Below are 26,677 nucleotides of genomic sequence, written 5' to 3'. Positions count from 1 at the left end.
TCAGAAGGTCAAGGGTCTTAGAGAGGGAGGGAGGAAGGAAGGGAGGCAGAGAGGAAGAGGAAGAGAGAGAGAGACCAACCACAGGATGTTAGTGACTGACTGGACGTGTGAAGTAAGAGAAGAGGAAGAATTGAGGGTCAAACTTGGGTAACTGATAAATGGGGCTGCTTTAACCAAATCAGGAATCCAAGAGAATAAACAGATTTTATGGGAAGCTACTGAGGTTGACACGCACAAATTAAATTTGAGGTATTCTGGGACATTTGTTCGTCAGTTTCCCCACCTGCCAAATGGAGGTCGTCCCACAGGACTTATGTATTAAAAACCAACCAATAGAGCATACGCGAGTACACTTCAAGCTTGAGTGCCACATACATGTTACTTCGCAGGAGTCCTGCATGCACCTGCAGTCTGATGGAAAAAAGAAGAGGAGAGATGGAAATACTGTCTGCATTTGCACAAAAGCATCACCATCTATCTCATTCAGCAAAACAGGAGACACTGGAGGAAAATACTGAAAAGAATGAAAAATGTGGGTAGTCAAGTAAGAAACATAACAAATCATCAATTAGAAATGCACCCCAGCTGCTACTAAACAAATAAATTATCAAAGCTTTCTGTCAAGCGGAAGAAGACAGACTTACAATGAGATTTGGGAGAAAACATATTAAAAAATTCAACTGAGCAATTAGTAGCAGCATTTACTGTAGATTAGAAACCCCTCCAGAATCACTTCTACTTTGGAACACACACAGTATATATTACAAACTGTTGTTATATTTTGATTTTCATCTGCTGACAAATCTAGAGTTTAAATGTTATAGTCTTTTAAAGACAGTTACTAGTTTAAACTTACTAAGTATACTGCTTCCTAACTCTTGGTTATATGTTTGGAAAATTGCTAAGAAGTTTGATCATCTGATTAGACAGTATTTGAATGTGAGATGTAACTCTTTGATGCGCATTGTTCTTTTGGGATTTGTAGGTAGTGCTAGATTCTGAAATTAGTTTTGCTTTTGTGAAGTAAGCAAATAACCTGACTTCAAACCTCAGTAAGGCTGGTCAATGAAATTGGGTACATGTCTATTGAAGATATTAATATATGCCAGCAAGGTAGAGTGGTAGGGCGTGGTCTCTTCTCTTAGGGAGCCGATGATCTCATGGCAGAGATACTTATAATCAAGTACTGAGGGAAATGAGGGAGTGTTCACAGAATTAGAAGCAGGCTAGGGTGCTATGGGCAAAGGAGAGTAAGAACAATAGCTGTCATCGGAGATTATAAATTCCATTTTATGACTCCATTTGAAGTTACCTGAAGACGGTGTTGAGAGCCAATCTAATGTCAAAGTCAGCACCAGCCCTTGATCTCCCTTGGTGGTGCACAGAGGAGAAATCTGCCACTTAGCTCAGCGAGCTGCGGCCATAACATCTGCAGCTCCTCCCGTTGAGAGGGAGTCAATTGGCCCTTGAATCTGGGTTAGCCTCATGGTTTCCTCTAATCCACAAAATGTGGCACAGTGATCTTGTTTGACTCCCCAGGCTACGTCCTAACAAGTCTGACAGCTGCCGCCTCCACTCTCTTGGATGCTCTCCACAGACTGACAATGCACCTGTGGAGGGTGAGAAGCCTACTCTCCTCTCCGGGAGGGCACTCCAGGAGAACTGTGGCCTTCAGTGAACAGCACCACGACCTGCCAGACATGTGAGTGAGGCCACCTTGGACCTTCAGCTCAGTTGACTCTACAGGTCAGGAGTTGGCATACCCCAGTCTGCGGGCCAAATCTGGCCCTCAGCCTGTTTTTATGTAGGCCCTTGAGCTAAAAATAGCTTTTGCTTTTTACAGGTTTGTAAAATAAACAGATAACAAAAAAGAATATGCGACAAAGTCTAAAATATGCATTATCTGGCCCTTTACAGATATTTTTGCCAACCCCTGCTACAGCTGAATATAACTGTGTAAGCCCAGACAAAACCACGCCCAACCAATGCTCAGAATTGTGAGAAATAGTAAATTGATATTTTCAACATATGGGATGGTTTGCCCTGCAGCAGTACATAACTGAATCACAAGCTAGTAATAAATGCTACACAAAGAACAAGGAGACCGCCCTGAAGGAAATAATCTCTTAAAGGTTCTGGACCTTCTCTTCTTACTCATTTCATTTGGGATGATTTGTTACCCCCAAACTGTTGTCCATAGCTCTGTTTTGCATTCTAGGGAGGTTTTTGGCAGGTATGAACACACATACCCACTAGTTATTCATGGGACATTAAAAACATTTTAAAAGCAGGTATTGGACGATAACCTTTTTAAAATAAAAATATGGAATTTGTAAAATGTAATATCAACGTCCTACAGCATCCTTCCACATACAGAGGTCTATTTTTTCCATATATTAATAGATTCGCAATGGAGCCTGCCTCGTTTAGTTATCAGTGGGTTTCCTTTACTTAGTGAGATGAACTGTCAGCCAAGATGGGGTGAAGAATGGCTATGATAAAGGCATCGGCAGGCAGCAATCACTTTACCCTTTGCAAAGGGCACCGCTACCTGCCAGAACTGGAATCAGGAAAAGAATCACGATCATTATTTAGATTTGAATACTGATACAGTGCCAACTAAGTCCAGCGTGTGGACTTATACTGCTACTATCTAAGCACAGTTCTGTTGTACACCCATTTTAGCTCCTATATTCAACTCTGTTTCAGAGAACTTTTAAATTACCATAAATTATTTTTAAATGTATATTTCACTCCCCTATTCTATTTTCTTCTGCAGAAAAAGGAAGGAAGAAATCACTGAATCAAGGAATCTGTAAACAAAAAGAAATGGTGGTCTGTATAAATCGTCAGTGTGAATGTGTGGGTCGTTATAACTGGGGATGGGTGATAATGGCTTGAAGTTAAGCAGATGACCCGGACCCACGTGATTTTGAGCAAAGGTCAGTATGATCAATACTACACATCGGAGTTTGCATTTGGCCTGGTTAGCTCCATTCCAAATATGTCCCCCGTCCGCACCAGTGAGCGTCCTCTCCTGGCAGTCACTCCCTTGCCAGATCCCCTCCTCTTGAAACTTGAATGGTCCTATGCTCGCTTTTGACCAATAGAATGTGGCAAAATGATGCTACAAAACTTTGGAGGTTAGCTTTTCTGCCTTGCAGCTTCTGTTTTGGACTCTTAGCATGCTGACTGATGAAATTCAGATCAGCTGGCAAGGCCAACAGCAAAAAATTTGCTGATGCAACCAAATCCACTGATACCACCCACTGACTTGGACTGTCTTACTAAAAATTATCGTCTTTTGAGAAGTTGGGTTACAGACTTTCTGTTTAGAACACTACATTTGTCTGTGGAATGGACAGATGATGATCTTTGAGAGTTCTCTTCTGGGAGTTGAGGTGGTCATATAGAGTAAACTTCTATAGAGTAACCTTGACATGATTCTGGCCCAGCAAAGTTTATGAGCTTAAACGGATGAGCTCATACCCATAGATATATCTATGCTATAAGCCAGAGACCAGCTGACCACAGGCAAAGATTACACACAATATTACATAATTCTTGATTTGTTTCTGTTTTTAGAATGGAGTTGGGAATTTAGATCAGGTATGCCCAGCTAAATACAGGAAACTCCTCCTGGATTTTATCAAATCTTAAAACATTTATCACAAGAATGTGTAGAATGCATCACTGCTTTTACCAGAATTATCTACAGGAACTCTAAAGTGGCCCAAACTCCACCAAGACCAGAATTTTACTGTTCTTTGAATGAACTAGTATTTAACTAAATGAAGCATCTATCTACCACTGGATGATCTGAAGCCGTAGGTACCAGAATGATCCAGATGATAATTCTACCCACCTAGGAAAACGGATTTGTAACCTGTGTTCTCTTTGCAGGGATCTAAGACTTTCTCCTCCAAAAGTTCCAACGTCACCACCCCACAGAATACCTATTAACCTCAAAAGGGAAATTGGGCTTTATAACAAAGAAATCTGAAAGACACTTCAGATTTCGGTGATCATTGATACTGGGACAACCTAACATGCATTTATGAATCAAAATTATGTGTTTAATATGTTCTTCCTGATGGCAAAAAATATGAAGCGCACCTTGTAAAGTAAGAAGGATTCTTGCCATCTAATCAAACATTTCAACTTTCCTTCTAGTTTACAGGAAATTAGGGTGCCAGAGAAAAAGTTAAATGATATCAGGAGGGGAAAAAGGTCAGGCAAATCGAGAAAGTAGAACCCTCTGTGATAACTGGCCTAACCTCTTTAAAAAGTTAATGCCATGAAACAAAAAAGATGGAGGATTGTTCAGCATTAAAAGAGACAAACATAACAACAAACGCAATGCATGAATCTTCACTGGACTATTTTTCTACAGTGCCAACATACGACTTTTTTTGACAAGTGGATAAATTTGTATACAGTATATATTAGGGGATATCAAATTATTAAACTTCTTAGACATGATTTTCTTACCTGGTTGCATAGAAGAATGTCTTTGTCTTTATTCTTAGGAGATGAAGGCTGAAGTATTTAGGAGAGTGCCAAAGAAGGCAGTTACAGCAAAATGTTGTTATGCACTCTTGGAGGAATACATATAAGTGTTCACGCATACGAACTATTCTTTCAACTTTTCACACAATGATGCTGGATCCAAGCTGTTCCACAGTCCCACAGCCAAGTGGCCAGAATGGGGAGCTGTTTGCAGATGGCACTCTTCCAGGGGTACTAAGAAAGAAGAAAAAATATTTCTGGATTAATTCAAGCACTTCCACCCAAAGACTAGAATGACCACAACCCATTTGGCTAACACCCAGGGCCCACACCTGAAAGCTTCTCCACTCCTCTTAGGTTAGTAGTTGGTGACAACTAGGGGTGGGGCAGACCTTTGAATTTTCCAGACCAAAGGAAAATTTCGAGAGGCATTTCCTGAGATCACACAATTCCCCAGGACTCCACTTTCTAGGCCAGACCACTGTAACCCCGCTGTATTCCCACCCTTCATTCTCCATGGATTCTAGAAAGTGAACGCGCATTTCTTCTGAAAGAACAAAAAACTCTCCACGGTTTCTTCTTGCCTTCATAGCTCCATGAGGATTTTAGTACCAAGTGAATCCGTATATGACTGCCTCGAAGGCGTACATTTACTCAACTTGGAAACAGCGGCAGCAAGCAAAGAGGATGGATCTTAAACAGAAATCTGCGGGAGGTCTCCACTAAACCGCCTAACCTCTGCCCCTCAAGTGTAAACTGCATACCTAATACCACGGTGCTTGTACTGCTAGGTGACCGCGAGGGTCGAGAGAGCGCGCCCCGGGGAGTGTGTAGGGCTGCGGGCCGCCGGCCACGTGAGGCCGCACTCGTTGGGGCGCAGGACCCGCGCGTGCGTGCGAGCGAGCGAGGGGCCCTGGTGCGTGGTCTGCGCGCGCCCGGCCGTGGAGAGGGTGCGTGTGCGCGCGGAACGGGAGAATCGGGCACCGCCCGCATTCGAGCTGGCTGCGCGCCGCGCGCGGAAGGTGAGTGAGAGGCAGGGGCAGTGGGGCGGCCCGGAGGCTTTGGAGACCACGGGGCCGGGTGGAGGGCGTGGTCCTGGGTCCCGCTTCTCGGGGGACGCTCCCTCCTCCCGGACACCGAGACCCGGGCGGCGAGGCAGGGCCGCTGGCGGGGCGGCTCCGCCCACTCCCTCGGCCCTCTCCCGGAGCGCGGCCCGGGTTGCGCCGCAAGCAGCCGCGCCTTGGGCTGGGGCCTCCGAGATGAACCTCTGCTTGACCCCGGTGAGCGCGGGAGAAGGGGCCCAGCGGGGCCGTGGGTGATGCGGAGGAGCGCCGGGGCGCATGGTGGACCCAGGCCGCGGTTGCGAGGAGCACATTGTCCGCGCTTCTGTGCTCCGGGGCGCAGCCCCCACCTTCCTGTCGATAGCACGGGGCCTCTCACATAGCGATCTCGGGGAGCTGCGGGGGAGGGCGGGGGTGGAGAGGGCGGGGGCGTTGGCCGCGGGATGGGGAGAAGACCGAGATTGTTTTGGTGTTAGTGGGTTCCCCGAAAGGCCCGAGGCGAACGCATTCCCTTGCGCAAGGGAAGGGCCCAAGAACCAAATCGTGTGGCAGGGTTCAATTGTGGGAGGAATGTTGACCTAAAGAGAAGAATGGGCAAATTGGGCAGAGAGGGAAGGAAACCCCTAGTGGTTACACGGTTTGTAAGAGGCGAAATTAACGAGTACATATATACAAGGCATTTTTAAAAACTCTTAAAGGTGCACTGGAGTCTCACTTTCCCAAACAGTAAGGAATGGTGCTAGCAGCAAGCAACGGTTTGCATTCCGTATTCCTTCTCTTCCACTCCTCTCTGCTGGACTAGGAGGGATATTGGCAGGGCAGACATGGTTTTCTTTCCTCTGTGTTTTGCACATAGTGCCAGCGTTTAGGAGGTAGCTGCTTTGTCAAAAAGAGCTACTACCAATGAACAAATTATTATTATTTCTGTTTTCAGAGGTAAAAGATTTGAGTTCACAGTCTTCAACTGGCAACAAGTTTGTATTTGAGCTTTCCCCAGGCGGCTGGGACAGGCAGGGTGCTGACTTTTTGCTCTCTGAATGTGTTGATGCCTGGTAAAGCGCAAATTGACAGTGGATCAGTCTAAAGAAAGGAACTACTTCAAATTAAGAGATGAGTTTATGACGCTTAGTTTTTTCCCCCTTCTACACTAGAAGGTTCATTCAAATGAATAGCCAAATATAATTCCAGAGTAGATGCATGAGGTGATTTGAGAACAGGAAAAAGATCAAGGCTTTTCCAAAAATGAAGAGTATCGATATATAATAATTTGCTCCTATAACTGCTTGTTAGGTATAGAACATTGATTATACATGTTATAGTGCCCATTGTTCTTACAATTCAGGCATATTCTTTTTCTGTTCTTCTGTTCAATAGTTCCCAGCAAATCTGTTTTAATTAAAGCATGGAATACAGAAAACAACAAAGAACTTCAGCTAGTGCTGAGATCCTACACGTAAGTTCATCTTCTTTTAATTTAGAAATTATCCTAATTGGTCAAAATTGACCACAGTAGTCTGGTTTACAAAATTTTAACGGTCATTTACACAGCTGAAATTTTGTTGTATGTTGTAGTATAGTTCTTTCCCCATAGGATTTGATGAGGTACAAGAGTTAATTAAGGTCTTCTAAATTACTGAAAAGTATATATTTGTTTAAAAAGTGAATTATTATTAATATACCATGGTACCTCAGGGAAACTTAACTATATAAACTTATTGGGGGTCATAATCAACTTCAAGTTCAGATTCAACTCTCTTCATCCCTACGAAAAGATTACAGTGGGTATTTATTTTCTCTTTTCCTTCTCCTTCAAATGATTTGCCTTCTCTGTGCCCAGTCTCCAGCTCTGTTCTGTCCACCATTGAATGATACAGTTAAAATCCCGTTTTAGGAAATGCCTTTACTCTTTCACAGCTGTGTAATGTCCAGGCCAGATACGCTCTTCTCTTGTAGCTCTAAAAGCTGTCATTGCTCATCCCTGCTCACTGTGTGGTAGATAACCATACTGTATAAAACCATACCTTCATGAAAGAAGTCAAATGTGTGGGATCACAGGGTGCGCTTAAATGACCTTGCACAACAGATGCATTCCAAAGTTGCAGTTCGTTTAACAGCTGGCAAATAGCTCGTTTGGGATAATGAACAATGGTTTTAATAAAAAGTTGGATATTATAAATATTGTTTGTGTTTGACACCAGAGCTTTTGGCACATTGTGAATTAGAGGAGAGGGTGAGATGAGGGGTGGAGATTTGTAGGACGCACATCTAGATGAGTTAAGATGAAGCCATAGAACATTTGTAGGGTAGGACCCTGAGAGGCTACAGATGAAAGATTTGGCTACGGAGATATCTTGTGCCTCTTGAAGCTCTGATAAATTAAGGAATAAAAATCAGAAAGCTGAGAGTAGATGATCAGAGTTTCCCATTCTGTGTGTGACCCAGAATACAGGTAGTTAACCAGAAAGCCGAGGCCTTTTGGTGTCCTCTTGATAGCATCCACAGCCCAGGTTAATAATTATCAGCCCTACCTGTCCTCCGGGAACCATTTCGTGTAGGAAAGAAATTATCCGCACTAGGACACAAAGTTATCCGCACTAGGACACCCATTTTAGTAGCATGGCCCATTGGCATCATGAGGAAACAGAAGAGAGACCTGGGGAGATTTTATTGCTGTTCTAAGGTATGCCATTTCATATGGTTAGAACAAACACTTCAGACCAGCAGCCTGTTTTGTAAATAAAGTTTTATTGGAGCACAGCCATACCTATATATTTAATATTGTCTGGCTCTGTTTTTACTACAAAGGTGAAATGGAGTAACTGGGATAAAGACCATATGGCCCACAAAGAAAATATTTGCTATCTGATTTTTTATTTAAAAAAAAAAAAAAAAGTCCCACTCCTGGGCTAGAACACAGAATTCAGCTGAACTCCCAAGCTGTGCTTGGACAGGCTCTTTTAATTTAGAATAAAGAAGTACTGCTCTTGTTAAAACATTTCACAGGTCTGCGGCCACCTACCGCCCATGTGACAGGGCTCAAACCATGTCTCTTATCTGTTACTATTTTGGTAACAGATTTCGTTTTCAAAGGTTGAGTTACCCACTTACTTTAGAGAAAGAAGTATAATTGACTCTTATTCTTAGTATTAAATAGTTCCATTCTCTAAACTGATACAAGTTCTGTAATTTGCACTTTAATTGAGCACCCACACTTTCTGAGAGTGCAAACTCAGCTCTCTACCGTAGAGGCTGGCTGATCACTCTATTTGGAGACATTTGAGCAGTGAGGTCTCCCCTTCATCTTCTCCAGGTGAGCTTTCCTCATTGCATTTAGTCTGAAACTTGAAGTCGTGAACCTTCCTCTTTCTCTGATGGAGTGTCAGCAACTTGAGGGCAGGGCTCGTCATCTTCCCCATTGCAGCCCCAGCCTCTGACACAGATCCAGCATACCAAAGGAAGGAAGGAGTGAAATGTACCAAATGGTAAAGCTGTTTGTAACAGAGTCAGGCACTCCAACTTTCAAGTCAGCCTTCTGCCATTCTGCCTGATCTGAGTGATCTTTGCCCTGCCCCAGTTTTCCTAGCTTACACGGACCAGCCATCCTGCTGCCTCTTCCCACACGCTGCTCTGTCATGGCCCTCTCTCAGGCCTGAACGCAGAGGTGAGTCCACTTTTTCTCTCCTCTTTGCTCCCTGCCCAGGAATCTCAAAGGGCTGTGGGATCGGGTGTCACGCTGGGCTCTTCTGCGGGCGGGTACTGTGCTCTGAAGAAGGAGCACAGCGTTTAGAGGTGGGCTTGAGTTTGGGTTCCAGGTTTGCCTATACTTGGGCTGCACAGGTCTCTGAAAAAATGGGATGATAACTTTATCTGTGCTTTGTAAATTGCTATAGAAGTGATACAGCCCCAAAGACCGCTTACCTTAAAAAAAAAAACACACGTTTTTTTGTTGGCTACTGATGCAGCTAGGGCAAAAGCAAAACAAAAATTGCGGCTGCATTTTCCTTCTCAGGTCCTGCTACTTTTGGCTGCTCCTCATTTTCCTTAGCCCAAAGACTACACACCACACCACCAGAAATGTATAATTTCTATGTGTTGTTATTCCTGCAAGAAAGTAAGAATTTTGTTTGCAAACAGTTTGTCATTTTAAAACATGTTTTAAAAAACCCAGGTGTCTTCTACTTCAACACACAGAGACAGGAAGCTTTTACTTTATAAGGTTTGAATGAAAGCCTTCTCCCAGACATCTTGGAATACACCTGCCAGTGGGAGTGCTGTGCCCAGCGGGGTTGGGAAATGGTAATGGAGGGTTAAGTATTTATACTCACTGTCGATTAATACTTATCATGTTTCCCCAAAAATAAGACCTAGCTGGACAGTCAGCTCTAATGCATCTTTTGGAGTATAATAGTATAGTATAACATAAGACCCAGTCTTATATTAAAGTAAAATAAGACCGGGTCTTATATTAATTTTTGCTCCAAAAGACGCATTAGAGCTGATTGTCCGGCTAGGTCTTATTTTTGGGGAAACAGGGTAAAACTGGAACGACCGTGAAGAGTTGTGCTTAATGTGGGGTTTTTCTCTTGAACTCAGTGAATACCTAAGATTTATTCTTAAAAATTGAACAATTTTTAAAAATTGCATAAAAATGAAACCTTTCTACGTACTGCATTTTAAACATTGTGAATAACAAAGTCATGAAATCTTAGAGTTGGAAGCGACCTTAGAAGTTACCTAAAATAACTTAAAATTCAATGAGGAATTAATTTCCATGACGTTCCTGCCTGCCACTTGAAGATTTCCATTGGTGAGGAGCAGCCCATTCTAAAAATTTGTATTGGACCCTCTCACTAATTTTTATCTTTGGGTTTCCATTTTCTTTCTGGAGTTAATACTGACATATTGTTCACAATGTTTGAAAGCATCTACGACAGCCCTTCTGAGCTTTTGTTCTCCCCAGAACAGAACATTCCCCAGTTTCTTCAGCCACTACTTCATCTAGTCCTCGTGGGAGGTGATACTCAAAACATAAACTGGGTTACCCTCCTCTGAATTATATGTCACTTGTCCTTGTAAAATGGAACATACATGTAGCTATGGGGTGAGGACCCCTTTTGCTCAAATGTTTTTCCTATTTTTTGTACCCGAGAGTATATTAGGGCTAATGGTGTGCATGTGTGTGTGTGTGTGTGTGTGGTGGGGGCACGCTATAGTATTCACTTGCAGAAGTTCTGTTAGCACTGTCATTCACTCATCAGTACCTGGAGAATGCATTCCGTGTGCCCACACTGTGCCAGATGCCGGGGACACACGGCGGTGTGCAGAAATGACATCATCTGCACTGGTGATACTGGGCGGGGCCTGAGAGGCGTCCTAGCCCAATCCCCTGGAGTTCTGATGAAAAACGCAATTCTCCAAATTCAGTGACTTGTCACCCGCCTCCCCAGCTGTTAGAACCAAAATTCTTGTCTCCTCACTCTCCACCTATTCCTTTACATCAGCACCTTTCTTCCTATTGAATTCCTAGGCAACTGAAACCTTAGGTCTTTTTCACTTAGGCTGCTGTTAAAATGACCCCCCATCCTGCCCTGGTGCAGTTGGTTTTTTGAACTTGGATAGCAGACAGTAAATTTGTTCCAACCTGTTGAAACCTTTTTAGATTACATCTTGTAATGAATTTACTGGGGTATTTTTCCTGCGTTTTCTTGTCCACGAAATTGAATAAGTCTGTATATGTTTGTTGTTAATAAGAAATGTTAAACAGGAAAAGGCTAATGATAGGCCTGTAATCAAACCCTAGAGAGTTTCTCTCAGGTTGACAAAGATGCTCTAACAACCTTAGAACATAAGCGGAGGGCACGTCTGGGGCTGTGTTGGTCAACACTATATTCTCACAGTCCAGCACGAGCCCAGGAAATGTGTGGTGAACAAATGACTGCATGAAAAGTACACAGGCTATGATGGATGAGCCAGTTTTGAAACCATCTAGGCACTGTCATTGGACTCACGTTTTTCCATTTTGTTCAGAAGGACCTTGCAGTGTCCTGTCCTCTTCAGTGTAGTTTAATTCTTGTGTATTATCTAAGGCTTCCCCGGATCTGGTCCAGGAACTCGACTGAAAATGGAGACGAGGTTAGTCAGATGAAAAGATCTTAGTGAGTCCTGTTGGCTCATGGTGGTCATTGCTTTTGTGCCTAAATGTCCACTGATGTTTGCAGAAGCTCAGCCACTTATGCAGGGTTATTCTGAATATAAATTCATTAACAATCTCCAGCAATTCCTTCATTTCTGAAAAGTGTACTTGGAAGGGGAGACTAGTTAAAAACCGTCTGGGTGAGAATTAGGAGCTGAGCATGATCTGTTCGGAGATTTAACCATGTTTGCCTTTAGCATTTCCCCTTTTAAAGCTTCTCATTGGTCTCTGACAAGTCTTCATCCCTGAGGAAGATCAGAGGTGCTGCCCTACGTGGAGGAGAGGATGAGAATGCCAGGCCAGCAGGACAGAAACAAGTAGGAAGTGTGTGTTGCAGTGCGGTGGTCGCCTCCACCTAGGGGCTGAGGACCTGGGTTCCCAGCCCTGCTCGCTGTGACCCTAACGAGCAGGTCTCCAAATCTCAGTCTCCTTAGCTGACAGATAAATGTCGTAATAATGGGGCTACGTCGGAAGGTGGTTTTTATCATGAAACAAATGGAAGTATGAAAAGTGCTTACTACAGTACCAGGACCAAGCCAGGGTTATTGCCAAAATACGGAGAGGGGAATGTGATGAAATGAAGTAGAAAGCAAGTTCTTTTTAGTGCAAACCTTTGTTTGCCCTGACAGGTTAAAGCATATTTTATTTTTAATCATTATTAGGCAAATTAGGCAAATATAGCAGTTCCAGTTCACTCAATAAATAAAATTTGATTCTCTATTATACATCCAGCTGCGTGCTTCAAAGTAAGAAGAAATATGTAAGCCTTATCAAGTATACATAGTCCTTAAAGTAGCTTGATGCCACTTGGATGTCTCACACCTCAGTTTGAAAAGGGTAATGTGTTTTGTAGCCTTCCTCCAGTGGCTCGAAGTACCTGTTGTAGGACTTTGGACGTTGCAAATCATGCCCAGAACAATAATGTGATTTATGGGAAGACTATGGGGCAGGAGGGGAGCGTGTATGTGGAGGAGAAACCCGAAAAGTCCCCATTTGGTGCTGGGCACGACTAATGGTAGTTCCTGTGGGCTTATATGATCAGGGGAGCACAGCATTAGGGATTTTAAGATCCCGGAGGAAATGGAATCCTTGGACTCTAAAAGAAGGCGGGATTTGGAGGGAGAAGGTGGAGCAACGAAGGTTTATTTATTTGCCTGCATGAGTGGGTTATAGAGCATATGCTGCCATGTAAAAGAGATTAGGGGCTGGCAGTGAGGTTTGTAAGTGGAATGAATGTGGGCAAATAAAAGTTGGATGGAGCGTATAGTGTGGACTTGAATAATAATAGCAGAACCATCTACTTAGCTCTTACTGGGTGCCACCCACAGCCTAACTGTTTAATACGTTATTTCATAAAATGTTATTTCATAATATGTTATTGTTTCATAATATGTTATTTCATGACATGTTATTTCAAAAACTTCAGGCCTGGGCTGGGCCTGAGGTTCTGCTTTGCTAACACGCTCCCAGTGTGCCTTGCAGTGCACATGGAGGGTCCGGAGCAGCATGTTGGAGTCACCAAGGAAGCTTCACAAATACTGCTCCCTGGGCCTCACCACCCTCTGAAACTCGGACTCAGGTGGTCCTATGTGTGTCTTTGTGTCCAGAGGTCTTTTTCAAGTTCTTCAGGAGATTCTAGTACGCAGCAAAGCTTGAGAACCACTGGGATGGAAGCAATAGGAAGCGGGAAGCGAGAAGTTGTGGTTAAACGTCACTGTTTGTGTTTATTTCTAATATCAGAGGGATCCGAATGGTAGTTTTGTATTGCTTTATGAATTAATGTGCTCAGTTTGAGAGTACTACTAGGGAAATTTTCCTCAAGAAAGAGTATTGCTATGTGGTCCCCGCCTTTACAAGGAATAGCACATGATTAATGTGTGTAATTATGATTTGTGTCAAACTCAGTACACGTAGGACCATTTTTAGTCATTTAGAATTTCCACTCCTTTTTCAGTATTGTCTTTTATGTAGAAGAAAAGCTGGAATGTCGAACACTTGCCAGTAGTTTAGTAATTATCTTTAATAACACATGTTCTCCTTGGATGACCCTGAATCTAGCATGCTTGATTTTCATTGAAGTTTAATTTTTGTTTTCTTCCTTTTAAAATGCACATGGTCATAATCAGTTAGGCCTGTAAGGATAGGGCTTTGTAGTCAAAGATGGCTGAAGAAAAGTAAGCATGATCTAACAGAAGTTCGGGAGTTTACTTTGGATTCAATTTCTTGGGAATATTTTTTCAATATAATAAGTGGATAGAATTACCTGACCATTTGCAGAGTATTCAAATGTCCAGCAAGCACTTACTGTGTGCTGGGCACCGGGGATATGGCAGTGAACAAGGTGGGCAAGGTTTTCCCCCTCACGAACCTCACATTCTTGTGAAGGGAACAGACCATAAACAGACAGAAAATTCCAGGTCAGGTGAAATGCTGTGGAAAGAATAATGAGCAATGTGATAGGAAAGAAGGGCTGGTGAACGACTTGAGATAAGAAGAGGTCAGGGAAGGACTCTCCTAAATGCTGTTTTGCTGAGACCTGCAGCATGAGAAAGAGCCAGACTTTTCAAGAACCAGCTTCTTAGTTAGCAGGAGAGCACCTGCTGCCTCCCCAAGGGCGGGAAAGAGTTTGACGTATTCAGGGAGCTGAAAGGAAGCCATTGTGGCGGGAATAGGAATGGGAGGAAGCCGTGCTGGCAGATGAGCTGGGGCCTGTGTCCTCCTATGGAGTGACAGACCTGATAGACCTTCGTTAAAAATGTTAACAGTTACCTTTATGCTTTGTCTTTGTGCTTTTTTTTTTGCATTCACAAAATTTTCTCTAATGAACATACACATTACATTTGCAACTAGAAAACTTTTCACAGAATTTTAAAATAATTAAATTAGCTTTCTCTTTGCAGAAAATAACATTTTTGCATCCCAGGAAATATTTTCAGGTTATTTTTGCTTTAAAAAATGGTACCATTGCATTAACTCTTTGTTTCTCTGGAGTCCTTGCAGTTTTACTGATTCCTGCATGTTGCCTCTCCTAAACTCCCAAAACATTTATTTCCTAGTGCCCAGCATGTTTTTGATGCAAAAATAAAAAGGTCTATATCTGCATGAATGATTAGTTCTTAGCTATTACTGTTGTTAATACTTCAAAGTTCAGGTTTTAAGAGCAGTAATGTTCAGTCTTTCTGTTTAAAGACAGTAAAGCTGTGATGCTTTTACTGTTCTTATCAAGGTTCAATGATTGCAGGAAGTTAGAGCCCACCCAGAGCAGGTCAAGAGGCTTGCAGCAGACTCCCTCGGATAGGAAGGTCATGGCCAGGAATGTGAGTTTTAGAGTCCTGTTTGATTTTTGTCTCCCCCACTTACGAACCTGCAACTTTGGGCTAGCCATGGACTGTCCCTAAGCCTTGCTTTTCTTACCTGTCAAATGAAAACAGTAACTGTTTTAAAAGTGCCTTGATTTGTGGGCTTTCTTGAAGATTACATGAGTCAGTGTCTGGCAGCGCCTGTTGTGCTCTCATCACGACTGGGGCACCCAAGGGCTGGCATGTCATGTGGACACCTGCCAACACTGACTGCACACAGTAACCAGATATGCAGAATGACTCATTGCATTGCCAATCTTTTGTAATGTTTCTGTGATACTATAACAAACAAAAAGTACACAAGTTAGAAGATGAAATAGAACATGGCCAGAAAGTCCCCACCAGCCTCTCCCAATTATATTCCCTCCCCCTCCCAAGGTTACCGATGTCCTCGATTCCAACACCATAGGTTCCTTTTGCCTGCATTTCAGCTTTGTGTGAAATGGAATCATAATGTTTCTTCTTTATATGCCCGGTCTCTTCAGCTCAACGTTCTGTTTGAGAGATTCTCCATGACGTCATGCGAGGTTTGTTTTCATTTTGTATAGTGTGCCGTTCTATAAGTTTATTTCTCTCTTCCACTGTGGGTTGTTTCCAGGTTGGGGCTGTCATAAATAGTGTGCCATTATGAACCTTTTTGAACACTTTTTGGTGTCTTTATGTAAATACACATTGTTGAGTGTGCTAGGAGCTGAGTTGCTACATCGTAGACTATGTATCTGTTCAGCCTTAGTGAATAACACGGAAAAGTTTTCCAAAGTAATCAAACCAGTTGGTTCAAAAAACTTCTTTTACTCCAAACTGGTGTTAAATTTTTATTTATTAATTCACACAAACTAGTTTCTCAATTCAATGAGTGCAAGATGTTCTAAGACAGGATTTCCCAAAGTGTAGAACTCTAGTCCTGCCAGAGACTCTGAAAATTAAAATAGGTCCTTTATTCAGGTAAATTGGAGAAACATTGGATACATAATATATCCTCTTCTGAGAAAATGTACATGAACATTAAAAACTCTGAGTAGCTCTCTATTAAAAGATAATTGTTTGAATGAATGATTTCCAATTTTTCTGGTCCACAGAGCCCTTGTAAGGCTAAAACACCTGTAGATAAGACATTAGATACAGCCTGTGACTGGCCTGTGCAGTGTCTCTTGAGGACAGTGGTTTCCTTTGATTGTTGAAGGATTGGCCATTTCATAATCTGGAAGCTGACAAGTTCCATCTCTGGAGGTTTCGTGGGCTTTTGTGTGATTTGAGATGTTTCCTCATCTGTTGTGGATCAACCACCAGCTCAGCGGTGGCCTGCTGTGTACCCAGCCTTGCACAGGCTTGTGGGTGAGAGAAGATTGTTTGCGTAACATACATGGCATAGAATCCAGGTGGTGAATACATGTATAGTTATATCATCCCAAATTTATCTTTTATAAAATGGACATTATTTTTAAATTATAATTTATTTCTTGCTAGTGATATGTGACTTATTTAAGAAGTCAGTCTTAAAAGAATGGTCTACTTCCCTGTTGGGCCTTTTTATATTCTTCCAGTCATCAGTGTTTTAGGATCTTCTTTCTGTCCCTCCCGTTGCACATGGGATTTAAAACAAGGTCAGGTTCACAGAACCCACTGCTCAGCCGTCCTCAGCAGGCCCCTCTAGGCTGAGAGACGCGCTGCCCTGTGCCCCCCAGTCAGAGCGTGAGCCAGTGCCAGAGAGGAGGCCAGGCCACTGATTCCTGTGATATTGGAGTGTGTGCATTGGTCCGCGTGCCTGTGTGTCACTGAACTTGAGAAACTACTGAGGGCTTTCTGAGCTGCCTGGTTAAATGTTCTCCCCATAAACCTGTAAGGAATTGAATTGGTACTGTGATGCTTAATTTATAGTTGAAAAAAGAAACTTGTATGAAGTTAAATTACTTCCCCAAGGTCACACAACCATTAAGTCTTGCAGCCGAGATCTAGGGTAGGCCGTCTAACTCTAATAGCCAAGCATTTTTATTATGCTTTTTCTCTCTTTTTGTTTTGTTTTTTTATCAATTCAAAATACAAAGAAAACTATAAATATAAGAGAATGCCTCTATTTCCATCACCTTGAATTAACAACTAATATCTCACAGTACTTGTGGCTCATCTGTTTCCTCTTCTCACCACACGCCTCCTTTCTTTCACACCAACACCCACGCTGTTGAGTGTGGAAGGATTTCCTGCAGGCCCTTTAAAAAATAGCTATTGAAACAGGATTAAAGAGAGGATAGCAGCACAGTGTCTCTTAGAAGCTTTGTGTTTCACTTGGTATAGTGACCCCTGGTTCCTTATGGGGTAGTGGAACTGCCATGGAGTAACAAGGCACCCGCTGACGTGAGCACTTAGACGTAGGTTTTAAGTCTTGAATACCAAGCGCCCTGCTTCCAGGACGAAGCCAGGAACTCTGAATCCTGTGGGCCAGCGGTATTTTTTTTTTTAATTTTTATTTCAACGCATGTTCCTAGTTCAGAGGGGAATGGGGGATCCTTTCCCCTCTTTGTCCCATATGTAAATGCTGTTATGTTTGTTATATACATTACAGAGATTTCAAGCATTATTTTTGACTGCTCCTTAACCACTGAATGTTCAGTTGGTGAAACTGAAGGCCTTTCACTCCGAAAAAATAAAAAGAAGGTAAGAACTAGAAATGTATTCATGGTTTTGAAACCTACTTTTCAAGTAGTAAGAATTTATCCAGATTATTTCTTTAGAATAATCCCTTTTGATAATAAAAATCAGTTTGGAGACACAAACAGGAGAGAAAAGATGCCCAGGGTAGAGCACAGCTGGTGATGACAGCCTCTGATTGTCGAGTAGCAAACACCAGCCAGATGCTTCGCACACATTATCACTAATTCGCGCAGTATTAACGTCTTCAGTGTAGGCTTGAGGAAACTGAGGCCCCAACATGATAAACAGCAAACCCATTCACCCTGGTTGGTAAAGGAAAGAGCTGGGTGTAGACTCTGGTCTCTGCCCTTAGAGCCACCTGTGTTTTGCACAACCGAAAGTCTGTTTTGGCCAATCCTTAAAAGGCCTTTCCCTCCTTTTGGACTAGATAGTTCCTCTTCGTTTTACTGTTGCTTTATTTTCCTTGTGGGTCTGTAAGCAGTAGACATTATAACCACAGTCACATTTGCCCACGTGGAAACCGTGGCTTGTAGAGTGCATAAAAGATAACTTTTATAATGCGATTTGCTGTTTTGCATTTTTCCCGTTATTGAAGTGTAACAGCTTCTATTGTCTTTATGCAATTATAAATGACTCCCCTACTCAAGACACTTTATCCTTCTGTTCATCCAAAATTTGTTATAACGTGCTGATTTGTTAGGATGAGACATAAAACTGCCGTCTGACAACTCTAGTAATAAATGTACAAGTTGTGATGGCTGAGGTGTAAATGCAGCCCTATAGGGTTGTGCAGTGTCTAGTAGCCAGGTGAGGAGAAAATGTAAGACGATGTTAATTAGTTCCGTAATTCTCATCCCAGGGCTGTTCTGTTGCTGGTTTTTCCAGGAGCTGGCTACGTAAGGCTAGTAATGGGGGGTAGGAGGATAGGGCGTGGGGTACACAGACCTACATTTTATCCCTCTACAAGCGGAAATAGCATAGCAAACAATTCAGTGTTCATTGCACTCCTGCTATAGGCTGCGCTCTCTCTTGCACTTTGACTATTGTGAAAAAAATGTTCTTTGTCCACGAGGTCATAGAACCTAAGCGGAGTGGCAAGACACATACACATGAAACTAAACTGGAGAGGTTTGTGAAAACATTGCATTGCATTGTGTGATTTAAAGTTCAGAAAGCATTAGAAATAAGAAAGATTATTGTGGCCAGACATACCGTATTTTGCAGTGTATAATGCACACTTTTTTGCCCAAATTTGTGAGGGAAAAATAAGGGTGTGCATTATACATGCATAGTACTAATTCTGTATCTATGTAAATGTTTTCAATTCTTTTATTTATGCTTATGAGTTAAAAGTGTAACTCTGGAAATCAATAACGATATCCGTATGCAAAATAATACCCTGGAATACAATAATCGGTTTTGTTGAACTTACAACAAACTTGCAAGGACGAAGAGTTCTTCGCCTTCTAGGATGCTTAAATATCGTAAATTTGTTACCGGTACATAAAATTTCTTGTACCTTGTATCTGTTCTTGTGTTTTGTAATTATTTGTTACATAAAATTTCTTGTACCATAATATGTTAAAAAATAAATGCCAAAATTCCTTTATAATACAAAAAACAAGTACCTAAATGTAAACAAATAAAAATTTGAATTAAAAAATTAAAATGAAAGATTTGTTTTCTCTGAGAGTTTGGGCCAAAAACGTGGGTGCAGATTATACACGGCAAAATACGTTAATCCTGGCAGGTAAGATATGACCAGAGGAAAGGACAAGGAGCCTCGAGATCTTGTCATTTTAATACGTATTAAGAGGCAAAAGAGCAGTGTGTCCAAAGATCTAAGATTAACCCAAAATGGAACCCTTGCTAGACCAGGCTTCCCATATGATGACCTTAATGTACGTCCTCCATAGCAAATTCTGGGTTCCCAGGAACCTTCTCCCCGGATGATTGTGGGTAAAAGGGCACCGTCAGAAGTCTCCTCAGCCTGCCCCTCATGTTGATCTGTCCCTTATTCTGAAGTCCCTTACCCTTTAATATAAGCCCCTGCTATCCAGACAGCATTGAGTTCAGCCAGTGAGGTGTAAAAGACGGGCTGGGGTGTATTTTCGGCAACTACAGGCTATTTCATAGTCTGAGAATTGAAAAATTCCAGACTCATCTGTTTGTGTCTACTGGACTTACGTCTACTAAAGAGTCTCTACCTTTATCTCACCTCACATCAGCAAGTCACCACAAATAATTATAGCTACTGAGTTTTTCTTACTCCAGATTTGTTAGAATCCCTATCCGATCACGCAGTTGAGAAACACCCTTGGTTTATTTGGACATGTTGCTGGTACTAGCTCCTTGTATTAAATCCTTTACTTTTTCCTACTGGTAAAGAGGAGAAATAGTCTTTTTGTTTTTTTATTGTAGATTTGTGTTTTAAACCTGCCCCTCTATTCATCTCTTTCTGTCCCTCTGGACATTCAGGACAAAATTATATTTCAACAGTTATTTATGTCAATCAAGAGGTACTAATTTTCCAAAATACTCAACGATATGTTTTTAACCTTGATCTAAAAAGTTAAAATACGTTTTTGGTTGTCGGTAGCCATTTGCTTACAGGTAAATAAAGTTAATAAGATTCAGGTCAGGATCTGGGGTTTTGTTCGGAGCTTTGTTCTACTCTTTCTCTTTAAGTGGATAATTGGATGTCATTTGAAAATGCCTTGGGGGGTGGACTAACCGGTCTTTGCTAAATCTTGCAGAACCTGAGCGACACGTGCCCCCGAGCTGCCGTGGATGGCCCTAGCTCTCCTGAGCGCCCTCCCCAGTAGGATGTCGCTGAGATCCCTCAAATGGAGCCTCCTGCTGCTGTCAGTCCTGAGCTTCCTGGTGATGTGGTACCTCAGCCTGCCCCACTACAACGTGATAGAGCGCGTGAACTGGATGTACTTCTACGAGTATGAGCCCATTTACAGACAAGACTTTCGCTTCACACTTCGAGAGCATTCAAACTGCTCTCATCAGAACCCATTTCTTGTCATCCTGGTGACCTCACACCCCTCGGATGTGAAAGCCCGACAGGCCATTAGAGTGACTTGGGGTGAAAAAAAGTCTTGGTGGGGATATGAGGTTCTTACATTTTTCTTACTAGGCCAACAAGGGGAAAGGGAAGACGAAGTGTTAGCATTGTCCTTAGAGGATGAACACCTTCTCTATGGTGACATAATACGACAAGATTTCTTAGACACATATAACAACCTGACCTTGAAAACAATTATGGCGTTCAGGTGGGTAACTGAGTTTTGCCCCAATGCTAAGTACATCATGAAGACAGACACTGATGTTTTCATCAATACTGGCAATTTAGTGAAGTATCTTTTAAATTTAAACCACTCAGAGAAGTTTTTCACAGGTTATCCTCTCATTGATAATTATTCTTATAGAGGATTTTATCAGAAAACCCATATTTCATACCAGGAGTATCCCTTCAAAGTGTTTCCTCCCTACTGCAGTGGGTTGGGTTATATAATGTCCAGAGATTTGGTGCCAAAAATCTATGAAATGATGAGTCACGTAAAACCCATCAAGTTTGAAGATGTTTATGTCGGGATCTGTTTGAATTTATTAAAAGTAGACATTCATATCCCAGAAGACACAAACCTTTTCTTTTTATATAGGATCCATTTGGATGTCTGTCAACTCAGACGTGTGATTGCAGCCCATGGTTTTTCTTCCAAGGAAATTATCACATTTTGGCAGGTTATGCTAAGGAACACCACATGCCATTATTAATTGGACATTCTGCTAAAAACCTAGAGGAGGACAGGGTTCTTTGTGGAAAGCGTGGTACTGTAAAATCTCCGATGGAAAACTCACAGGAAGGTCACTGTGCTGGCTTACGTGGGACTAAAACTCACAAAGAACCCATAGGCTCAAGACTGCAGGGTTATACTTGTGATATATTTTCACAGAAATCAATCAGGCCCTTTAAAGATGATATTCAAAGGTATTAAACATAAAGGAATGTGAAGGGTTTTGTTAATATGAGGACCAAACAATTTGAACATGTCATAGCTATAGACTAGAACTTCTTAAAAGGGTTTCATTGAACTATAAGCTCATTAGTCCATAACAACAAAGCAGTGTGGATCTCTATTTAATGAACAGTCTAGTCAGCTAAGGATTTTGTGTATCTCTTAAAATGGGTTACCAATTTTGGGAAATAAGTAGTTCTGTGTTAAAAAAAAAAACTAGAGTTACGCCAAACAAAATTTCATCTGGTTTTGGTCATTCAGGAGGTACCTCAAGATGTTGCAGTATGTTTATTATTTAATATTATTTAATATTGCTTAGAACTTTCTGGGTATTTGAATGTTGTGATTGTTTCAATACTGTAAACAGAATAGTGAATAGCCCTTTATATTTGAATGTTTTTCCAGTTACTTCACTGATGAGTTTATTATTGATAGCTCCATTAAGGTAAAGTATTTGGTCATTATTGTGTATCAGTAATCTCTTTGACTTTGATAAATATTTTACCATGGTAATACAGAGAAGAATTAAAGAAAGAAGATCTGAATTATTGTCTTGTTTTTAAAAATATAATCCCTAATGTTTTTAGGTGTCACTTCACTTGTCTCATTTTCCACCTGGGAATTAGGAATAATAGAGAATGCCAGGCAGTAGGTTTCCTTTTGGAAAGGACTCTAAAGGCAGAAAAGACAGAACCTGATGGCCTGAATATACTGAAGAGTATCGTCTTCCAGTCCCTGAGTTGGAAAGAGAAGACCAAGGATTCGAGTTATGGGATTAATCTGCTCCATGTGTTTTCTCATTAACAATCAATTTGAGAATAAAGAGGAAAAAAAACTGCTGCTCTGTTCTTATTAGTTTCAGATCCAGAGGAAAACCCTAATGTGTGGTCTAAAATCAAATCTGGTTTGTCCTGTCTTGTGGGAGCACATTTATTTATTCGTAGGAGTGGCGATGTGTCTTGTTGGATCTGCTACTGTAGGTCAGAGAGCAACATCTCTTGCCTTGTATTCTTGGGATTGTGCCATTTTCTATTATGGCTGATACGGGACAACTGATTCCTTTTTTTCTGGATTACATGATGGCAAATGATTAAGCCCTTTGGCAGAAAATACACTTGAAAGTATGTAATCAGCTCTTGTCATACACAAATATTAATAATACTCGAAGAAAAATGTTCAATTAGAACTATTGTAGTGTGTGAGTCTCTGTAACAAGGCTGTTTTGGTTTCCCCAGCCTCAGACCTGATCCCATTACAGTAAAATCAGTGAAATATTTTATGGAATCATTAGCCGTTGCTAATCCCTGTTCATATAGGAGTCACTTTCTTCCAGACAGATGGTTATTTTTGTGGTATGATTAGGTTTGATCAATTTTGTAGAAGTTTATATTGATCGATGTTTAGGAAGCTAACTCAAATTTTTGAGAGAACTTTTAAAAAATTCCCTTCAAGACAAAAACACACACGTAAAATGTGAATAATTGCCAAATTTCAGAAGATTATTCCTTCTCAACTAGAGACTGGTGGTTAAAAAGGTTGGGTCATTTTTTGTTTTTAACTACATGTGTCTTAGTAGTTGAGCTTCCAGATAGAAAATATTAGTGTAATAATGGGACTCAGCTCCCAGCAGGTGAACGCAGGATGTGGTGAGGCCGAAAAGGAACAACGGAGCCACAGATAGGGGGTTCATGCCACTGTATTCTCGGTGGCAGCTGGTCGAGACACAAGAAGCAAACATCCGCCAGTACCCCAACAAGGGGTTTTCCTGCACCCGTCTCGCTGGCAGCGGGTGAGACACAGGAAGTATCCCCACATGACCCGCACCATCTGCAATCCGCGCTTGCTAACGTAGCCACGGCAGTTGTGTACAAAACAATAGTAGCTAATGACCAACTGGTTACAGCTGACGGCCAACTAATAACGGAGCCAGCACCTTTTCAGGTGAGGCCGAGACTGGAAACTGCTCTCCTGGGACTCCATCCCAACACTCCAACCCTCCAGGCTCTCGCCTCACAACCTACGCAAGCGTTTTCCACAAGGGGCCCTGTGCTAGGAACCTGACGGTGGATGCTTCTGGGCATTGCCAGGCTCACAGACAATGGGTGGTCCCAGTGTGCCAAATCCTGGGCTACAAGCCCATGGCAAACATCCCCAGATCCACCACATAGTGGTACATTCCCAAGCAAACAGTCAAGCGGTCCATCATGTCGGGTGGAAGGCACTGCAGCGTGCACAGGTGGCATCACCTTATTGAATTCCCTATAGTCCACAGTCATTCGCCAGGGCTGTGCGTTGGCCTCACAATATGTGCCTTCTCCAGTTCTAATATCCTACAGCCGTCTCCTCCTGCCCCATCCCCATCCCCCCACAGGTGGAACTTACACTATAACCACACGCCAGGGCCGGGACAACACAAGGTGGGTGGTGCACATGCCCGTGTCTCACCGCCTTGACCACGCGGACCCAAGGCAGAACTAACGGACAGTTCCATGCCGATCCGACAAGATGACCGTTGGGCCAGACCAGTAAAAGTGTGGGCCCAATCCACCAGGGCCAGGCGGGATGCCTTTACCTGGCTGCACTGCCCACCATAGTCCACAGCAGCTGGCAGCCCTGGAAAGCACTCGGGCTTCCCGTGCAGGAGGGAACACTCCACACCTGCTCCAATAACAGCAGCTAGTGGCCCCGAAAAGTGCTCAGGGTTCCCGTGCAGAAAGGAACACTCCACACCTGCTCCAACAACAGCAGCTAGTGGCCCCAAAAAGCGCTCAGGGTTCCCGTGCAGAAAGGAACACTCCACACCTGCATCCACAAGGGCAAAGACTTGCCACACACTTCTGCACAATGGGCCGAACCTGGGGGTGAGGGACGACTTCAACCTCACCCACGTCTTCCGCCACGGATTCCGGAGTGGCCTCTGCCTCAGACGCTCTGCCATGGAGCCCCTCCTCGAGCTGGCGGACCAAGCCTGCAGTGATTCCTGCTGGGACAGCAAGTCCCGCATGCGGGCTGCTTCAGCAAGCACTTCCCAGCCCACGTGGCTGCAACGACCTTCGCTTTCTCCAGCCTATGCTGGTCGGAAAACCATCCACGTCCCCCCACCCCTCCACTGGGGCCAGCTCATGGGAACAGTGGCCACACAGGCACCACATGCTGTGGGGGGGGCCACATGTCCTCCAGCCCAAGGGTAGACGACTCCGTTACCTGACTGGGATCCTGCTCACAGCTCCAGGTGTCCGAGTGGGTGGTGGCCCTGGTGTAAAGTGTCCGAGACTCTGGGAGCCCAAGGGAGCAGCGGACCACCAAAAAGCAGGCGACACCTGCTATGGCCAATAGTGTGGTGTGCCATCCAGAGGCTCACCAATTCACCGGGGAGTCATGTTTCTCCCAGGCAGATCGCATTTCCTGCTCACACCGGAGCTCCTCATGGGCTTCCTGAGACTGTGTTCACGCGCACAAGCTGCTCCACCGCCCTGCGGAGAGCTTTGGCCGGCACCGTACCCTGCTCGCTGCGCCAAGTATAATGCAGGGTCTCAGCTCTCGGCAGGTGAACACAGGAGATGTTGAGGCCAAAAAGGAACAACGGAGCCACAGATCGGGAGTTCATATCACTATATTATATTCTCGATGGCGGCTGGTCGAGACACAAGAAGCAAACATCTGCCCGCACCCCAACAAGGGGTCTTCCTGCACCCCAGTCTTGATGGCAACAGGTCAAGACACAGCAAGTAGGAGCCACAAGCTCTGCACCATCTGCGCTTGCTAACATAGCCACGGCAGTTATATACAAAACAATAGTGGCTAATGGCCAACTGGTTACAGCTGATGGCCAACTAATAACCGAGCCAACACCTTTCCATGTGAGGGCGAGAGCCTGGAAACTGCTCTCCTGGGACTCCGTCCCAACAATTAGTCAGTGGTGTTATTAAAATCTTGGCCTCTGATGTTTAACCACATAAACGGCCTTTTTTATTTTCATTCATAACAAAAATTCATACTGGAGCTTAACCTTAGGCTAATTCTCTTCCGTCTGCCACAGCCCTGCCATCCCCTGGTCTTACCCAGTCTTTCTGCCTCGCTCCGTTACTTTGTGTGCACATAAGCATTGAGTTTGTGACCCATGGCACAAGCTTTTGCCAGATTATGCTGCGAGAACAACTGCTGTGTTTTCTTTCTATCCACGTTGCACACACTGGTTGCCATCACTGGCTACGACCCTGTTACATGTATCTTTGCATCTCGGGACCCAGGCTGAACGGCAGCCCCTGCCTTGAACATGCTGTTGTTGTAGAGGGAAGGAAGGAAGAGCTGGTGGAAACACATTGGTGTATGCGTCCATTGACCAAAGCAAATTTCATACCAGACCCAGTCGGTATATATTCTCACAGGAAATAGTGCAAGTCACGTGGCAGGCCAGAATGTACTGTTCTACAGGGTGGGGAATGGATAGTTGGGTACAGTAATAAAATCGGGCCCCCTTCGGGTATGAAAGATGTGCACTTCTGAGGCTGGCTCGAGTGCACTTGGAGCTGGTGCTTTGGGCCCTACCCTGAGAGGGCTGCCCCCTCACTCTCCTTTATCTTTCCCTGGCTCTACCCTGCATGGTCTTAGCATTATCATGTTCCATCAACGCACGAGATGCAGAGTGGCCAGAGCTGAGCTATTTATAACAACAGCATTTCTGAGCACGAGGTTGGGGATAAAGCCCTTTTCTCTTGGGGTCTGGTAGGCAGTTATTGCAGGATGGAGGGAGAAAGGGATTGGAAGGGGGCCAGCTTTGAGAGGGAGAAACGGTGAATCTGAGAAATGTGGCAGGCCCATCCTCCTGTCTTTGGGGTTCTTATACCCTTTAATCCACCGGGAATTCATCTTTATATA

General features: G+C 43.3%; 1 protein-coding gene and 1 long non-coding RNA gene across 9 annotated transcripts in view; one reads left to right on the top strand and one right to left on the bottom strand.

The window, feature by feature from the left end:
• Window positions 1-8,177, bottom strand: part of LOC109447516 (uncharacterized) — a 65,965-nt gene extending 57,788 nt beyond the window's left edge. Inside the window, exons 1-3 of the long non-coding RNA XR_012493812.1 lie at window positions 8,099-8,177; window positions 5,274-5,966; window positions 4,492-4,743 (exon numbers count right to left, since the gene is read on the bottom strand). This is a non-coding gene — a long non-coding RNA (uncharacterized LOC109447516). The remainder of the gene's footprint in view (window positions 1-4,491; window positions 4,744-5,273; window positions 5,967-8,098) is intronic.
• On the top strand, window positions 5,392-22,639 carry B3GALNT1 (beta-1,3-N-acetylgalactosaminyltransferase 1 (Globoside blood group)). 8 transcript variants are annotated; one of them, XM_019731935.2, is made up of 6 exons: window positions 5,392-5,531; window positions 6,945-7,023; window positions 9,145-9,231; window positions 15,608-15,649; window positions 17,683-17,774; window positions 20,528-22,639. In XM_019731935.2, exon 6 carries the CDS (start codon window positions 20,562-20,564, stop codon window positions 21,555-21,557), a length of 996 nt encoding a protein of 331 aa, XP_019587494.1. In that variant the 5' UTR covers window positions 5,392-5,531; window positions 6,945-7,023; window positions 9,145-9,231; window positions 15,608-15,649; window positions 17,683-17,774; window positions 20,528-20,561; the 3' UTR covers window positions 21,558-22,639. The 8 variants fall into 8 exon arrangements, with proteins under 8 accessions (XP_019587494.1, XP_019587492.1, XP_019587498.1 ...); XM_019731933.2 differs by lacking the exon at window positions 15,608-15,649; XM_019731934.2 differs by lacking the exons at window positions 5,392-5,531; window positions 15,608-15,649 and adding an exon at window positions 5,653-5,789.
• The last annotated feature ends 4,038 nt before the right edge of the window (window positions 22,640-26,677 follow it).

The sequence above is a fragment of the Rhinolophus sinicus genome, linkage group LG01, assembly GCF_036562045.2.
Source record: "Rhinolophus sinicus isolate RSC01 linkage group LG01, ASM3656204v1, whole genome shotgun sequence".
In the NCBI taxonomy this organism is placed as follows: Eukaryota; Metazoa; Chordata; class Mammalia; order Chiroptera; family Rhinolophidae; genus Rhinolophus; species Rhinolophus sinicus.
This window is presented reverse-complemented; position numbering and strand designations above follow the sequence as displayed.

What these genes read in the sequence shown, in the direction of transcription:
- B3GALNT1 (XM_074327302.1), top strand. Translation starts at nt 20,562, where the DNA reads ATGGCCCTAGCTCTCCTGAGCGCCCTCCCCAGTAGGATGTCGCTGAGA.